The sequence below is a fragment of the Engystomops pustulosus genome, chromosome 10, assembly GCF_040894005.1.
Source record: "Engystomops pustulosus chromosome 10, aEngPut4.maternal, whole genome shotgun sequence".
In the NCBI taxonomy this organism is placed as follows: domain Eukaryota; kingdom Metazoa; phylum Chordata; class Amphibia; order Anura; family Leptodactylidae; genus Engystomops; species Engystomops pustulosus.
The window spans coordinates 77,805,153-77,822,050 of record NC_092420.1 but is presented as its reverse complement, the minus strand read 5'-3'; the positions used below and the strand labels follow the sequence as shown (position 1 = coordinate 77,822,050).

Below are 16,898 nucleotides of genomic sequence, written 5' to 3'. Positions count from 1 at the left end.
CAGTAGACAGCATATACACACACACATACAGTATATAGACATCATACCAATACACATACAGCATATACACATGGGAAGTAGAAGTTAGGAAGCACAAATAAGAGCTTTCTAGTCCTGCTGTCCTGCTGTCCCCTCCCCCAAAATTTCTCATCATCTCTTTATATATAGTATAATGTTCAGCATAATGGGGCAGATTTACTTACCTGGTCCATTCGCGATCCAGCGGCGTGTTCTCTGCGGTGGATTTGGGTCCGGCCGGGATTCACTAAGGCAGTTCCTCCAACGTCCACCAGGTGGCGCTGCTGCGCTGAAGTTCCCCGGAACGCACTGGAGTGCACCGAGCCGGGCTGAGTGAAGGTAAGTGCAAGCTCCACAACACATTATTTTTTTTTAAATGCGGCGGTTTTACCGAATCAGTCGGGTTTTCGTTCGGCCACGCCCCACAATTTCCGGCGCGTGCATGCCAGCGCCGATGCCCCACAATCCAATCGCATGCGCCAAAATCCCAGGGCAATTCAGGGGAAATCGGCGCAAATCGGAAATATTCGGGTAACACGCCGGGAAAACGCGAATCGGCCCTTAGTAAATGACCCCCAATATGTACATAATGGTGCACATCCTCCATTCTTTAGTGTAGTTGGGAGCCGGGCCCCCTGACACTGCGGGCCCCTTGTAGCTGCTATGGATACTACCCCTATAGTTAACCAAAACTTCCAGCTCTGCTACATTTGTTCTCATCTCTTTGGAAAATAAACATTTCACAGTACATTATACAGATGATCTAAACGTTGCATGTTCAAATTCTCTACAGGTACTTAAAAAAAGGTGTTTGAGTAAAGGAAACAAAATAATCTCTTCCTAAAATGTATTATTATGGAGAAATGAAAGAGATAAAAAAAATGCATTTATTCAACCCACACAATAAAAGAAATGACAGAAAGTGACAGAACTGTTCATCCCACAAGGAAATAAAAATAATTTAGGGTTTTCAAAATGCAACAGTGATAAAAACAAACTAAAAAAAACTATTTTTTTAAAAGGGTTGTACCAAGTTTATATGTCATCCTCCAATCCATTGGATACAACCCAGACAGATGCTGTTCGTAGAAGAAGGATGTCCCTTACAGGGGTTGTATCAAGTTGGTGGTTGCTTTTGCAGGATAAGCAGTAGTGGATTACAACATAGCAATTTGGGCGGTAGCCTGGGGCCCAAGACATCTAGGGGCTCCATGGTTACCCAAACCACCCACCTAATTTTATACTGAGAAAAACCTTCACCCATGAAATCCTTGTACATTTGTTCTTGCTCTAAATTGACATCTACACATTTTAGGACCTCCAAAGGTCCTGAAACCACAGATTGAAAGCAGGCAGAAATGATACATCCTCCAAGAAGCTCATCCTAGTACCATATGTAGGAAGTGATACCAGACTTGTAGGGGCTATAATATTCATACAGCCCAGGGCTCATGGCAGTCTTATTCTGCCCCTGAGGATAAGGCATAACAATTAACAAGCTGATCAATGAGGGTCCAATTGATCCTGTCCTTATGGGTCCTGCTGTTACATTCATTAGTATGGTAGTGTAAGGAACATGCAGAACTCTCTGGCACTCCACCGGTTATCCCCTATCCTGTGGATGCAACCAACTTGGTACAACCCCTGGAAGTCGTTGCCTTCTTCCACATATAGTTCCAACCCTGGTTGTGTCAGGAATTGCAGCTCAGCTTTGGTGAAGTAAATAACGATAAGCCATATTTTATTTATTTTTTAAAAGAGTCTTTACAAGGGAACATGTCAGTAAATTTAATCCCCCTAACATGTTTTTAAAAACTTGAATTAGAAAAAAGTGCAACTATTCCTAAATTGTTCCACTTAATGCTTATAAACTGCTTCTATATAACATTCTATTCCCAAAGTAAATTATCATGTATGAAAATCACCCAATATGAGTCCAATCTGCGTCTTGCTTCTGCGTCAAGTTTCTTATTCCCCCCTCCCTCAGGAATTCTCTTCAGCAGTCACATACAACCAACGTCTCTGTCATCTTCCTCATTCCCGCTTCCTCAATATTACTCTTAAATGAATCACACACAGCCAACATCTCTCTCAAGTCCCTCATTACCCCTTCCCTCAGGAATTCTTTTTAGTGAGTTACACACAGCCATTGGGGGTCATTTACTAAGGGCCCGATTCGCGTTTTCGCGACGTGTTACCCGAATATTTCCGATTTGTGCCGATTTTCCCTGAATTGCCCCGGGATTTTGGCGCACACGATCGGTTTGCGGCGCATTGGTGCCGGCATGCACGCGACGGAAATCGGGGGGCGTGGCCGAACGGTAACCCGACAGGTTCGGAAAAACCGCTGCATTTAAAAAAAAAAATTGGTCGCACGGGCCATACTCACATGCACCACGATGAAGATGATGAACTCGGGGGCACCCCAGCGGACTTCGGCGCAGCAGCGCCACCTGGTGGACATCGGGCGCAGGACCTTCATGAATCGCTGGAAGACCCGAACGCTCGTCAGAGAAGCCGCCGCTGGAATGCGAATGGACCGGGTAAGTAAATGTGCCCCAATGTCTCCCTGAAATTTGTTATTCCTCCCTCAGGAATTCTCTTCAGCGAGTTACACACAGCCAATGTCCCTTTCAACTCCCTCATCCTCCTCAGGAATATTCTTCAGGGAGTCAAACACAGCCAACTTCTTCCTTGTCCTTTCCCTCAGGAATTCTCTTCAGAGAGTTACACACAGCCTCTCATTCCTAAGGGAGAGGAAAACGAGTGATCTGATCCGGAGTAAACACACTCTGTGTGACTCTCCTGACAAGGTGCCAGCAACTGTTTTAAAAGTATTTTTAATTAGATTTGAGCAATAGGTTTTTATTTAAAAAAAAGCATGAAGACTTCTGTGGGAACCTGTCATTATGTTTCATAGTGAAAACCTAGTGACAGGTTTCCTTTAACAACATAAAAAGGTGCAGCTTTAGGGTTAATAAACCATCTGGGTCTCTAACCAGCGGAAAACCAGCTTCATACAAACAGACGATAATTCATCTGAGAACCTTTTATGACTGCGCACCTTGATCTTCAAACAATCGCGCTCAATAAGTGATGAAAAACATCCGAATACCGTATATATTTCTCTGATTCATTCTGCAAGTGTTTCAATTACCGTCATATTTATTCGGATAAACTTTACACGTTCACCAAGGGGAATTTTGATTCGCACAACGCGAATATTGAAGCCGTCCTTTTATGCTCTTCCAGGGGGTATTTTACAAAAAAAAAAATCGAAAAATACCGCATTCTTTGATAAATGGGCTCCGCAGAGAAAAACCCAGGCATCAGGCCGCTTTGGGAGAACGCCTCTTCATATTTTACATAGAAGGCAACGGTCCGCTAGAGCATAAAATTGGAGACATATACCTTGATTTAAATTCCCCCCGTTAGAATTTGCTGTGCGGATTTGTTTGTACCAAAAATATCAAACTTGTCAAAAGCAATATACGTAGCGGGAGATGCCACGTGGCGCACAGTGGTGGCGTCCGGATCTGGTAAATGCGAATCCTAAATTGTTTGCGACAAACCTTAGACTAGAAAATTGAGTTTACAAATTTCCTGACAAAGGTCTGAAGTGGTGATCACTTTGGTGACAACATTAAAATTGTCACACGACTCCTACGCCGTGGAGCAGCCAGAGATACACTTCTAAGGACCTGGATATTAGCGTTTTTGTGAACATGAAAGTGGAATTACGTTAGAGGATTAGACTCTGCATAGGAATCGTTTCGAAAAAAAATTTGGACATATTTACAATAGGTAATTTGTCAAGGAATGACAGAATAATGACGACTCGCTAATTGCAAAATTTAAGCTTATGTCTTGTCTTCGTTTTTCTGCTTAGTCCGATGTTTCATCTTTCATAGAATATGTGAAAAAATATTATAAGATTATGACAACCAAGTTAATGGGAATACAAGCGTCCTCAAAAATATACATATTACTGGATCGGTTATTAATAATAATAGCACTTCATCAGTAATGGAGAATAGTATAGGCTGTTTAGGCAGTAGCCCGGGACCCAAGCCTTTAGGGGGCCTCTAAACCACCCACCAAATTGTATACAGAGAATATCCTTCACCCCTTGTACAACTTTTCCTGCTCTCAATATTCATGTACATAAAAGCCATTTTAGGACTTATGAAGGTCCTCAATCGGTTCTGTAACAGTAGATTGAAAGCAGATCGAAAGGACGCCATTTCCCAAAAACTTGGTTCTAGAACAGTGGTTCTCAACCTTTCTAATGCTGTGACCCCGCAATACAATTCCTTATGTTGTAGTGACCCCAAACCATGCAACTCACAGTAAAAGCACAATAAAATTGCGGCTCCAATGGCTTTAGGCAACCCCCGGTTGTGGTCGTTCGACCCCCGCTGGGGTCCCGACCCACATGTTGAGAACCACTGTTCTAGAACAATATGCAGGAAGTGAATTCCAGACTTTTGGGTACAATAATATTAATACAGTCCGGTACCCATGGCATGGTCTTAATACACCCCTGTACGTCACAAGAATGGTCACTTAAAATCCAGATATCTATTCCTGGAAAAAGAATCTACCATTAAAATCCATCATAATAAACCAGGGACATTACTCATAGATCCAGGCACCATAACTGTGACAATCTTCTTATATTTGTAATCCATGGGCCCTTCCTTCCAAAATCCACTTTTAAAATGTCTCTCTCAAGTTCATGTCAGCAATTGCTGCCAGTATGGGCATCAACAGAGATTGGTTGAGCAGGACCCAAATCCACACTTCTGATGAAGATTGGGGTCAGTTCTGAGATCCCCAAACCGCCAAATTTCGGCACGGACTCGAACTTTGCAGTTTGGGTCCACTCAACAGTAGTGTAAAATGTAACTATGCGGCTGCCCCTTAGCTAAAAAATGCAAACAGGTAAGTACAAATGAATCCTTCACCAATAGTGGTATCATAGGATCATAGTTTATACGGTTGAAAAAAGACACATGTCCATCAAGTTCAACCAAGGAAGGGAAGGGATTGGATGAGGAAGGGATTTAGGGGAAACAATTCCATATAACATAACCATCATAATAACATATAACATAAGGTGTAAAAAGGCATCTATAGACCCTTTTTGAAGCTCTCTGCTGTCTCTGCTGTGACCAGCACCTGAGGCAGGCTATTCCACAGATTGACAGTTCTCATAGTATTGTAGTTTTATTGTATTTTCATTTGCTTGAAGTTTTTCTTGGAAATGCGATCCAACTTTATACTCACTGGTAGGCAATTATGAAAAGGGTTTCCTAAACGGAGTAGAGAACATTTCAATGGATGTCCTACATTACTGTATGTCCAATATTAATGGACTTTCCATTGAAATAAATTATCAGGGTGTAATTCTTCATTTTCCCTGTGGAGACACTGCAGGGAAACTAATGCAGGGAAACTAGTGCTGCAGATCTCCATCTCCCATGATTAACTTATCTTGAGGAAACTTTTCAAAGAAATAGGGCTCTCTGACACTAAGAAACCATTAGAGATAGCATTAGTGATAGCTTAGCAAAAGTTTTAGTTTAGAGTTTGTCCTTGAAAAAAAAATCCTTTAAATAGAGAACCAAGCAATTTAGTTTTACATTATTTCCTTTCAAACATGTTTGCATTATGTCTGTAAGGCTCCCCAGGGATAACCTACCTCCAACAGAGTTTCTTGTTGTTCATCGAAAGGGCCCAGAGCATCTGACAGGTTCTGCATTCAGCATCTGTCCCGTTAATAATATGGAAGTTGTTGCTAAGGTAACAGTAGCATGCTGATGCGCCTCAAATTATGAGGATGCCGAGGAGACAGCTGACAGCTACAGTTCGAGAAAGGCCTCGGACTAATAGACGTGTAGGTGCTGTGTTGGGACAACGTGAAGAGATCGTCTTAACTGGATAAAACAATGTCTTCTCATATCTTCGTCCTGCCTGAAGACATGGTGAAGGTGACCAGTCTGTTTCCTGGGGAAGCTTATTTAAACAGTCGCAGGAGGACAATTTACACTGACGCCCTCCAGGGTTCCACCATAAAGAGAAACGTGACCACGGCCTTATTAAAAAGCAACGTCTCCATGATGTTACCCTGAGGAGAAGAAGACTTGTATAGAAATAGAAAGGACCTGTGCTTGTGCCAGAAATGTTATTACCAGGAAACATCTAGAGAAAAAGCTTCTGATGTCATTATATTAACCCTTATATAACAAAACAGGGACGATGGGCATAGTGTGAAGATATTCCACCGCTCTGTACTCAGGTGGTCATAGCTGACATCAGTTCCTCACCCCAATGATGCTCACAATCCACTTCCATGTTTTCGTATAGTAAAACAAGGACAAGCTTTATTGAGATGTTTTTGAAAGGTGATTAGGTTTATCAATGTATTGATTGTTTTTGTGCTATTTTGCATGATCCATTTTGGAAATTGGATCGCACGCGATCGGATTGTGGCGCATCGGCGCCGGCATGCACGCGACGGAAATCGGGGGGCGTGGCCGAACGAAAACCCGACGGATTCGGAAAAACCGCCGCATCTAAAACAAAAAATCTGCACCGGGCAGATTTACTTACCCGGTCCAGCGGCGCGTTCTCTGCGCTGGATTCAGGTCCGGGATTTATTAAGGTAGTTCCGGCTCGGGCTGAGTGAAGGTAAGTGCAAGCTCTGCAACAGATTTTTTGTTTTAAATGCAGCGTTTTTTCCGAATCCGTCGGGTTTTCGTTCGGCCGCGCCCCCCGATTTCCGTCGCGTGCATGCCGGCGCCGATGCACCACAATCCGGGGCAATTCAGGGAAAATCCGTGCAAATCGGAAATATTCGGGTAACACGTCAGGAAAACGCGAATCGGGCCCTTAGTAAATGACCCCCATTGTCTTTGGTTGTCTAGAAGTTTCCACCATGAATACAGAAGAATGGTGACCACTTCAACTTCTTTGACATATACATTGAATTAACCTTTTTAGGGGAATTGTACTCATCTTGGCGTGATATGTTATGTCAGGGTTTGGAAATCCATTAAAAGTTGGAGTTGAGTTAGGTTGAGTTTAGCTAACAGAAACAGTGGTAAACAGGCTAAGAAGTTTCTATTTTGTAGGATTTGGTAATGATGACATCATCAGAGGTAGTCATAGGAATGTGGGTCATCGGGAAGGTTATTGTTCATTCGGATCTTCTACAAAGATTTACGCGTGATTAAAGCTGTATATATTATTGGCTATCTACCAGTTAATGAAAGTGTCGGAGTTAGCCAAGCAATGTGATTGGCCATTTTTAATCACTCTCATAGTAACATAATAAGAGGCAGGGCACATTCTTACCCTCTGCTCCTCCCATTAGTAGACCACATCTGGATTGTAATGGTGTCCAGTTTGTTCCTCGGAACCTGGTAACTTGCTAACTTGTAACAACTCTTAAATACTGCATGTTGTGTAAACGTGGGATCCCACGGCTGAGCACATCCCTTCATTCTGGATTCAATGGCCCAGATGTATTGAAGCCCCTGCGCTAGTTTTCTGTCGGACTTTGAATGTTCTTTTTAGTGCAAACTGCTGACACTATACCCAACACGACACAAAATTCTGCACTAAAAGGGGCGTTCCGGTGCACAGTTTGAGTTTGCAACACATCTATAATGCAGAGTCCAACAGAATTGTGTTGCATGCCCCATGTTAAAGTTGCACAAAAAAAAAAGTTGGTGCACTCTGTCGGAGCAGTGCACAGGGCACCATATTCATGAAGAACATGTGAAACATTTAATGAATGCAAACTGCACAGTGCAAGTTTTGTTTCGCTGTTTTTGATAAATGTGGCCAATAACTTTAGATGACATGTTGAGTTTAGGATGCATTTCGGCTCTGAAAAACACCAATTTTTACAGCTGATTTGGATCCATGTTGCACCATACACTATGGACCACAGGGCCGGTGCCAGCATTGGGCATACCCTGGCAAGTGCCGGACCAAGGGCTGCTGTGGGGCCCACATAAGACTGTACATAAGGAATCCATAGGAGTTGAGGAGGGCTTTATATAAATTACAATGAGGGGGCTGTTTGGTAAGATAAACAAAAAAATATTTTAGGGAACAGGAGACCATTCTAGTTTCTGAATTTTTAATACCGCCATTTGTGTTCATTGCGAAGGGACCCACTGAGGCTCTGCCGCCCAGGGGCCTGCTGAAACCTGGAGCCAACCATGCCTATGGTCTATGATTTTGCTTTATTATTGAATGAATTGATCATTGGTCCAATAAAAAAAATCTATGTGAATAGATCCAGTGACTTGTATTGATTTGTAATGAAGCCTTGATGGGTTCAGTGGGTAAAGACCCATCTTTGATCCAAAATGTAGCTACTGTACCCATATTGGCTAAATCCACATAATGTCCATTTTAACCTGCTACCATAGAGAAGTCAATCCATCTGTACCATTCCCTGTTACTCCAGCTAAACCGACCATCACTAGCCGACCAAACCTGTTAGTCTTTCACGTCTTCCATAGCCATCTGAGAAACCTTGTAGGGAAACATTAGGCTCATCTGACATGACAAATGTGGATTTTTTGGAGATTTTTTTCCATAATCCACTAATAGGAGAAGTTTTTTTTTTAAAGAAAGAGCTTTTATTAGTCTCTCAATAACATAAGGTAATTCTACTGCTACTCCCTGCACTCAAAATGGCCTTTTATAGCAAATAGGAACAAGACAAAACCATAACCTTTTTGAATCTATAAAGCAGAGGGGCTTAAAAAGTTATAAAAACGTGTCGGTTTTCTAAGAAACTGAGCAGCACTTGTTAGTAAATTGATAGATCCAGCAACATCACTGCTCAAGATCCCTCTCTATAAACCCTGTAAGGGCATATAGGGGAGATGGGACCACTACACGATAGGGCGACATTCAAAATCCATGTTTGAATAAATTGCAATAAAACGCAGCACCTGGGTTTTTCGAAGCCCATCCAAAGTAATTAGCTTTAGCGTGAATAAGTTAACTCTATGAGATCATCCCTTTAATTCAATATTTTGTTTAATTACAGCCGAGTTCCGGACTTTTCTGAAGAGTTTACCGACAGACCGTTTCCTCAACATCTCTACAATTTCAAGGCTTTGGAACGCGGACCTCGGCCTCACCCGCCGCTATGAGCAGCTAAGAGCAGGATTCAAGCAGCTCCTGTCCAAGTCTCAACGCCAAATGCGACGTCTGATTAACCTGAGCAAACACTGCCTCCGCCAGCCGCAGTACACACTACTGCGGGAGAGGTCAGTATAGCCGTGCTAGACAAGATTTAGCTATTTTTTTATGTTACCTTTTTCACCACTGCTTAAAATTATCTGCAGAATGCTGTCACATATATATATATATATATATATATATATATATATATATATATATATCCTGTTACATTAGAGTGACAGTACAATCCACAGGCAGGAAATTATGAGTCAGGAGCTAAGCAGATTATGCATATTATAGAGCATGTTATAGAGCAGGAAGAACTGTGCAGATTGTGCATAGTGTCCTATGTTCTGGGATTATGTTATAGAATAGGAGGCAAATTTTACAACGTGTCCTATCTGCTGATGTTTCAAATCTTTAGAAATAACATGTAGAATGGTTACATATTTTATCATGTTACTGTTAAGGAATAGTGATACCTACCAGCAGTCCTAAATTTACCAGCATTGTCCTACATTTTTTGGGCCACTGCTTATTTGTGCTAACATGAAAAATAGCCATTTGTACAAATATACGTAAGGGGTGTTCCTGGGGTAGGTTTAAAATGTAAAATTGGTGTGTATACATAATATAGACATGTGATTGATGACTAGTTACACGTCATAGGAAGGTCATTGACCATTTGAGCTACAGTACAATACATTTGCAGGTGAATCTGGAGTAAAGGTATTTGTGGCTGCACTAGATGTTCCTGCAGTCCTATGTAATATTACGGATCGTGCTGCCACACTGAACTTTGATCATTGATGGATTATTACATTTACGGCTGCTATACAGTCTCATTTTATGGCTACTGCTGTAAAGCCTGGACTCCCTATGGCTCAGCTGAACCGAGGTCATCAGAGAAGCGTCTAATAATCGGAATTCACTCCAGTACAAAGCGGAGGTTGGCGGCGCTGCGGCTGTAATATAGAAAGTAAAATACGGCCTCGGTGTATTATTCCTAGAAAAGGCGATTTGTTCATTAGTGATTTACAGATAACAAGGTTACGTTTGCTTTCCCATAATGTTTTCAGGAGGATAATTACTGCAACCTTAACATCTCTACCTGTACCGTTAACCTCATCCATTGCTTAGGTTGTCGCCTGCGCGGAAATTAATCGCCTTGGCATACATAATGTTTTATTATATTAAAGTACATGTTAACATTTAAATTAAAAAAGTCATAATTAAAACTAAATGAGCCAAGGATGCTAATACAGCTCTTATAATAGAACCTGACCAGTAATAACTCAGCAAAGCAAAAAAAACGGACTAATCCAAGGATTTTATTAATGGCGAGGGAGTCCCGGGTCCTATAAAGATGTTTCCTTACAGTAAATTAGATTTATACATTGTAGTGGGAGCAGATCATTTGGGAACGCGTTTTATCTCCTTTATTTCAGTATGTTTCTAGGTCTGGCCAATCTATAGCTCCTAATTTGAAACGAATGTGCAAAATTGCACTTCAGAAGTGTCCAAAGGGTAATTTATCAAGGCGGAATTTAAAGCATAGAGGGAAAAAAAAAATCCATTAACCTATTTTTGAGACCATTGGGAAGTCAGTATTTAGAGGTGAACGGCATTGCCACCTTCCATTGAGCTTTACGCTGATATATCTCATTTCAGTTTATGTATTGGATGCAAATTCATGGAGTCAGGGGATCATTGGTGACTCAGTTGGGTCTAAATACCAATCCGATACATAAGAAGATACTTGTATTGTAAATTACACATGGTATACAGTAGTGGATTATAATATAGGCGGTTTGGGCCCAAGCCTTTTAGGGGGCCGATGGCCACCCAAACCATATTTACACTGGGAAGGACCTTCAGCCATGAAATTCTCGTATATCTGTTCCTGCTCTCCATACACAAGTACACAAGAGCCATTTTAGGACCTTTGAAGGTCTTTCAAAAATTGAAAGCGAGCAGAAGGGACAGATCCTCTATTCCCAAGAAGCTGATTCTAGTACCACATATAGGGAGTGATTCCAGACTTGTAGGGGGCGATAATATTAATACAGCCCATGGCCCATGGCAGTCATAATCCGCCCCTGATGGTATAGGCACAACCCAAGTCCAGATTTTACTTTTTGGACCTGTAATGCATCAATTGGGGTCAACTTATTTAAAAAGGACTGGTGTCCTATCCACTGTAAAGTTGGGGGTCAATAGGGCTGAAATGAACAGCACGTTTTTCACTATCCAACAGGTTTGACTTTGAGCCACCACTGAATCTTTGTGGATTTCACCTTTTTATTGTAAGGCTGAAACCTCTTGTGGATAGCAGTTTCCCCAATGGGCACAGGAACAGTGTTGAATGAGAATGGTCGCAGACGAAAGAACGGTCTGAAGTCAGGGAAAGCAGAGTACAAGTAATGTCAGACAACAGGCAGTGGGTTGGAGCTGGCACCATGGAATCGGAAGTCAAAAACAGGTTGGAGCTGTACAGTACTATAGATCATGAAGTCACGGAACAAGTCCCTGGATTTCTTAAAGGTCCCACTCGCTTTACAAGAAGAAACTGATGCAAATTAATGGCGGGCTGTGCACTTATATTCTTCTTTTTATGCATTATTTTCAGCCAAATTCTTCTTTTCAGGCCATATGATTCATTCTGCAAGGGAAAAGTGTCAGGACATACTGAACAGTAATGGGGCATGAAAAGAAGAAAATAGGTGCTCTAGTAGATATAGCTCCATCCAAGAAGTTTATTTGCATAAAGAAATATTATAATTTTCTCTAAAAATAGTAAAGTACTTGAAAACAGGAAAACATTAAGACTAAAAAGCTTATAAAGTGACCCACTGAAGGCCATTCTTACTTTGGTTCTGATAGACGTTATATTCTAAAGTAATAATCATGGAGCTTTATTACTTTTTGGGGCTATATAGATGCATAATATGGTTAAAATAAAGACTGAATTTGCCTTGCATGCTATACAGGAGTATGCGGTATATGTAGAGAGAAGTGTCATTGATTCTGTACGGTAGATCTAGAGCCGGGGAACGGCTGATATTTCTGTACATCAGGTTTGCATAAAATTGTGTTGTAGATATCATATACACAGTATACATGTCTAGAACAAAATCGCTGTAGGAAAAATATAAAACAAAAGGATGAGCAGAGGAGGAAACCCAACATGAAACAGCAAAAAAGTCAAAGACTACACAAAAGGGAGAATGCACCTAAAAAAAAGCAGCGACTCCTACGTCTCAATTTAGGTTTGTTAAAGCAGTTGTTAGAAAGACATTCAAAGTAACTGTTCATTGTTACCACCAAGTACTAAGTGCAGGAATAGTGGTGGGTGCGGTAAAGTTGGGAAAGTTGGTTTTCATCACTGACCTTTTACTAGGAACACATATAATTAGGATTTTGCTTTAATAGCTTTTACAGGGAACAGACAGGTTCAACACAGAAAGTGGAGAAAAACATGTCTTTTATAGAACATCCACGGCACAGGATTTTAGGAGCGCAGATGCAAACAACAACATCTCACCTTTCTGCTGATCCATTAAGCATATGCTCGGTCTACGACACATTCGGTTAAGCACAGCACATTGTAGGTTAGACGCTTTTCAATGTATTTTTTTACAGGGCTTAATTGCTCTCCAAATGCTTTTTTCGAGAAAAACAGAAATCCCTTTGACCTTTCGAAGAAGGAGGCATTTCCCATGAGACGCCCCTACTGTATGGGATACATCATTATGGCAGACACAATTAGATTCAAGTTTAATTACAGCTTAATTATGTAATCACCCTCACCTTTAAAGAGACAAAAAGTGAATTCTGGGATGAAGATGTTTAAAAATGTTCTCATCCGATGTATTCGAGAGAGTGTCGGCAATTCAGTCTATTAATTGCAAAGAGACAGATGTTGTTGGCAAAATACATATGGACTCATTTACTCCATCAATGAGGAGTCATAGTATCATATACATATATATATAAGATTGGAAAAAAACACTAGGTCCTTCAAGTCCAACCTACAAGATTAACAAATGTTTTTTCTCCAAGATATTTTTGCTCTCCAGAAAAGCTTCCAGGCCTCTCTTGAACATGTACAAATAATACACCATAACAACCTCCTGCAGCAGTGAGTTCCACTGTCTCACTGCTCTTACAGTAAAGGATCCTTTCCTGCGGCATTGAGTTGCCTCTCCTTTAGGCATAGAGGATGTCCCCTCTCTATGGTGATGATAGAATAACCTCTTCTCTAGCCATAGAGGATGCCCCCGTCTATGGTAGCGGTTAAACTACCTCTCCTCTAGATGCAGAGGATGCCCCCTGTCTATGATGATGGTAGAACCACCTCTCCTCTAGGTGTAGAGAATGCCCCCTGTCTATGGTGATGATTGAACCTCCTCTCCTCTATGTGTAGAGGATGCCCCCTGTCTATAGTGATGGTAGAGCAGCCTCTCCTCTAGGTATAGAGGATGCCCCCTGTCTATGGTGATGGTAGAACTGCCTCCCCTCAAGGTGTAGAGGATGCCCCCTGTCTATGGTGTTGGTAGAACTGCCTCCCCTCAAGGTGTAGAGGATGCCCCCTGTCTATGGTGATGGTAGAACAGCCTCTCCTCTAGGTGTAGAGGATGCCCCCTGCCTATGGTGATGGTAGATCCTCCTCTACTCTAGGTGTAGAGGATGTCCCCTGTCTATGGTGATGATATAATCGCCTCCCCTCTAGGTGTAGAGGATGCCCCTGTCTATGGTGATGGTAGAACCCCCTCTCCTCTAGGTGTAGAGGATGCCCCCTGCCTATGGTGATGGTAGATCCTCCTCTACTCTAGGTGTAGAGCATGCCCCCTGTCTATGGTTATGGTAGAACTACCTCTCCTCTAGGTGTAGAGGATGCCCCCTGTCTATGGTGATGGTAGAAGCTCCTCTCCTCTAGGTGTAGAGGATGTCCCCTGTCTATGGTGATGATATAATCGCCTCCCCTCTAGGTGTAGAGGATGTCCCCTGTCTATGGTGATGGTAGAACTACCTCTCCTCTAGGTGTAGAGGATGCCCCCTGTCTATGGTGATGGTAGAACTACCTCTCCTCTAGGTGTAGAGGATGCCCCCTGCCTATGGTAATGGTAGAACCTCCTCTCCTCTAGGTGTAGAGGATGCCTCCTGTCTATGGTGATGGTAGAAGCTCCTCTCCTCTAGGTGTAGAGGATGTCCCCTGTCTATGGTGATGATATAATCGCCTCCCCTCTAGGTGTAGAGGATGTCCCCTGTCTATGGTGATGATATAATCGCCTCCCCTCTAGGTGTAGAGGATGTCCCTGTCTATGGTGATAGTAGAACCTCCTCTCTTCTAGGTGTAGAGGATGTCCCCTGTCTATGGTGATGGTAGAACCTCCTCTCCTCTAGGTGTAGAGGATGGTCATGGTCACAGGTCTGGGTATAAAAAGATCTTTGGAGAGATCTTTGGGCAGTTCTTTGGGCAGAAGATATTGGAGGAAGAGAAAGGAGAGGACATGTAAAATTTCATCATCATCATCATCCTCATAAATTTTTTACTCACTGGAGATAATTCATGTGTATGGCAGTAAAAAATGTCCATGTCTTCACTCATAACCTACCAGTTCCCTTAGCGAACTACACTCAGTACTTTTTAGTTCAGTCCATACATTTGCCACTATGTGATTCGAGGGTTTGGTGGGGGGATTGGTGGTGACAGGTTCCCTTGAAGACTAGACTTCAAGATCTTGGACTGATTAGGGGCGGGGCTACCAGAGCAATTTGGACTAGCATTCTATGAGTTTAACTTTTTTTGTCTATTTTTTAAAACTCCCTTAAGGTTTAGGGAGACCTTTTTTGAACCTTTTTGAACCTTTTTTGACGCTTCATCTATTTGATACTATTTCTGATTTTCTCTATAGCTAGAAATAACTTAGAGGATGATGGTGAGTTCCTACAGGTATCTAGTACTCTGATAGTTGATTACATGGAGGTCATTGAGCACTGGGTATATAGCAATTGGGAAAGACAAAGCGGTGATTTTATACTTCTGCCTCCTCTCAAGAGGATTCCTGAAGATATCTGTAGCTACAAAATATCCATGTCAAATGTCAGAGGCAAAATCCTTTCTCCCTACAAAGATGTACAGTATGTGTACTAGATGGACATCTCTAAATATATATTACATTTTTAAACCCCCCTCCCCCTCCAATTTTTTGCCTAATTCTAATAGGTATTTTGTGACCTAGCAAACATGGGTCAACATCATAGAACCAGTGCTACACCAAGCTACATTATGCAACAATATACCAAGCTTAACATACAGAACCATGTGACCACAGTGCCCCCCTAAATTCTCCTTGCTTCACATTTACAGGAAACCTACTATCAGAAATATAGCTATTAAGTTAAATTTGATGGTTGGTTCCTCCTAACATCTTAAGCCCTAAACTATCTTTCCTTAATCCTTTAATACTTCCTAACCTAATCTGAACTTTATCTAACTAATATGTAAATTTTAAGTAGAGGCTACTGGGGCGTGGAGTAGACTATCCAGGCTGTGGGAGCCCTGTGGTGTACCACCTTCTTCTGCATCCTCCGTGCACTCACTCACAGTGCTGGCTTCTTTGAGTCCTGGGCATACACACAAGCTCCACCTTAGTGTCGACGACAGAGGTCACGCGTGTACCGGAACTTGTCCTCAAGCTATATCAGCAGTCTTCCAAGGGTGCAGAAGGAGGTCGGACAGCAGAGGCTTCTGGGATGTGGAGTAGCCTTTGCTCCTCCAGTCTGGATAGGTTACTCCACACCCCAGTAGCCCCTGCTGAAAATTTGCACATTACTTAAAGTTTTTAGCAGATAAGAAAGTAATAAAGGAAAAGAAAAGATAGTTCAGGACTTGGATGTTAGGAGGAACCAACCATCAGATCTACCTTAAAGATTAATATATTCCTGATTGCAGCTTTCCTTTAAGGATTGCATGAGTTAAAATATAGAGGATGCCCTTGTTACTAGTGGATTATGTACAGTAAACCTCCTAATAACCACATTAGATCAATGTTTCGCACCTTTTTGGTGAGTTGGGGTGTCAACCCTACCCTTTGTTCCCCTATTGCTCTTTATGCTTTAGTGAAGGTTAGGAAAATCTGGGCATATACTAAAACATACTTGTGAGGAGAACAAACATCCCCTAACCATAAAATATCAGAGGTAGAACATAATTATTCGTTGTATCTATCTTGTCTACCGTGGGTCCCGAAAAGACCAGTAATTGCCAATAGTCCAACAACATCTTGGCTTATTATAGCTACAGCTCTTTGGCTATGACAGGAATACACTGCACACATTATTCAATATGATCCCTTAGCTGACTGGCCTGCTACATGACCTTAGGTGATCTGTTACCCCATATACTTACTCAAATTAGTCAAACCCTCGTAGAATTGCTCACACCAAATTAAAACTCCTTGTTCAGCAGAGCAATGAAAAATAAGAGTCTGCATTCAACGGAACTGTCTCCAGAGAATATATTAGAAGGTAACATTGATCTTAAGGTATAAAACAGTCAGGGTTTTATTAATATAAACCCACTTTAAGGGAGAAGCAAAGAGTTAATGTTTTGCTTCCAGCCTCATTACCTGGTACTCTTCGCCATTCCTACCTTAATGGTA

The 16,898-nt window shown here is 41.9% G+C and overlaps 1 protein-coding gene across 2 annotated transcripts in view; it reads left to right on the top strand.

Annotated features, from left to right (window-relative positions):
• The window catches only part of BRINP2 (BMP/retinoic acid inducible neural specific 2), a 234,740-nt gene that overhangs the window by 202,637 nt on the left and 15,205 nt on the right, over positions 1-16,898 (top strand). For both annotated transcript variants that reach the window (XM_072128734.1, XM_072128735.1), the window contains exon 7: positions 9,095-9,317. In XM_072128734.1, coding sequence (XP_071984835.1) covers positions 9,095-9,317 — 223 coding nt within the window. The remainder of the gene's footprint in view (positions 1-9,094; positions 9,318-16,898) is intronic.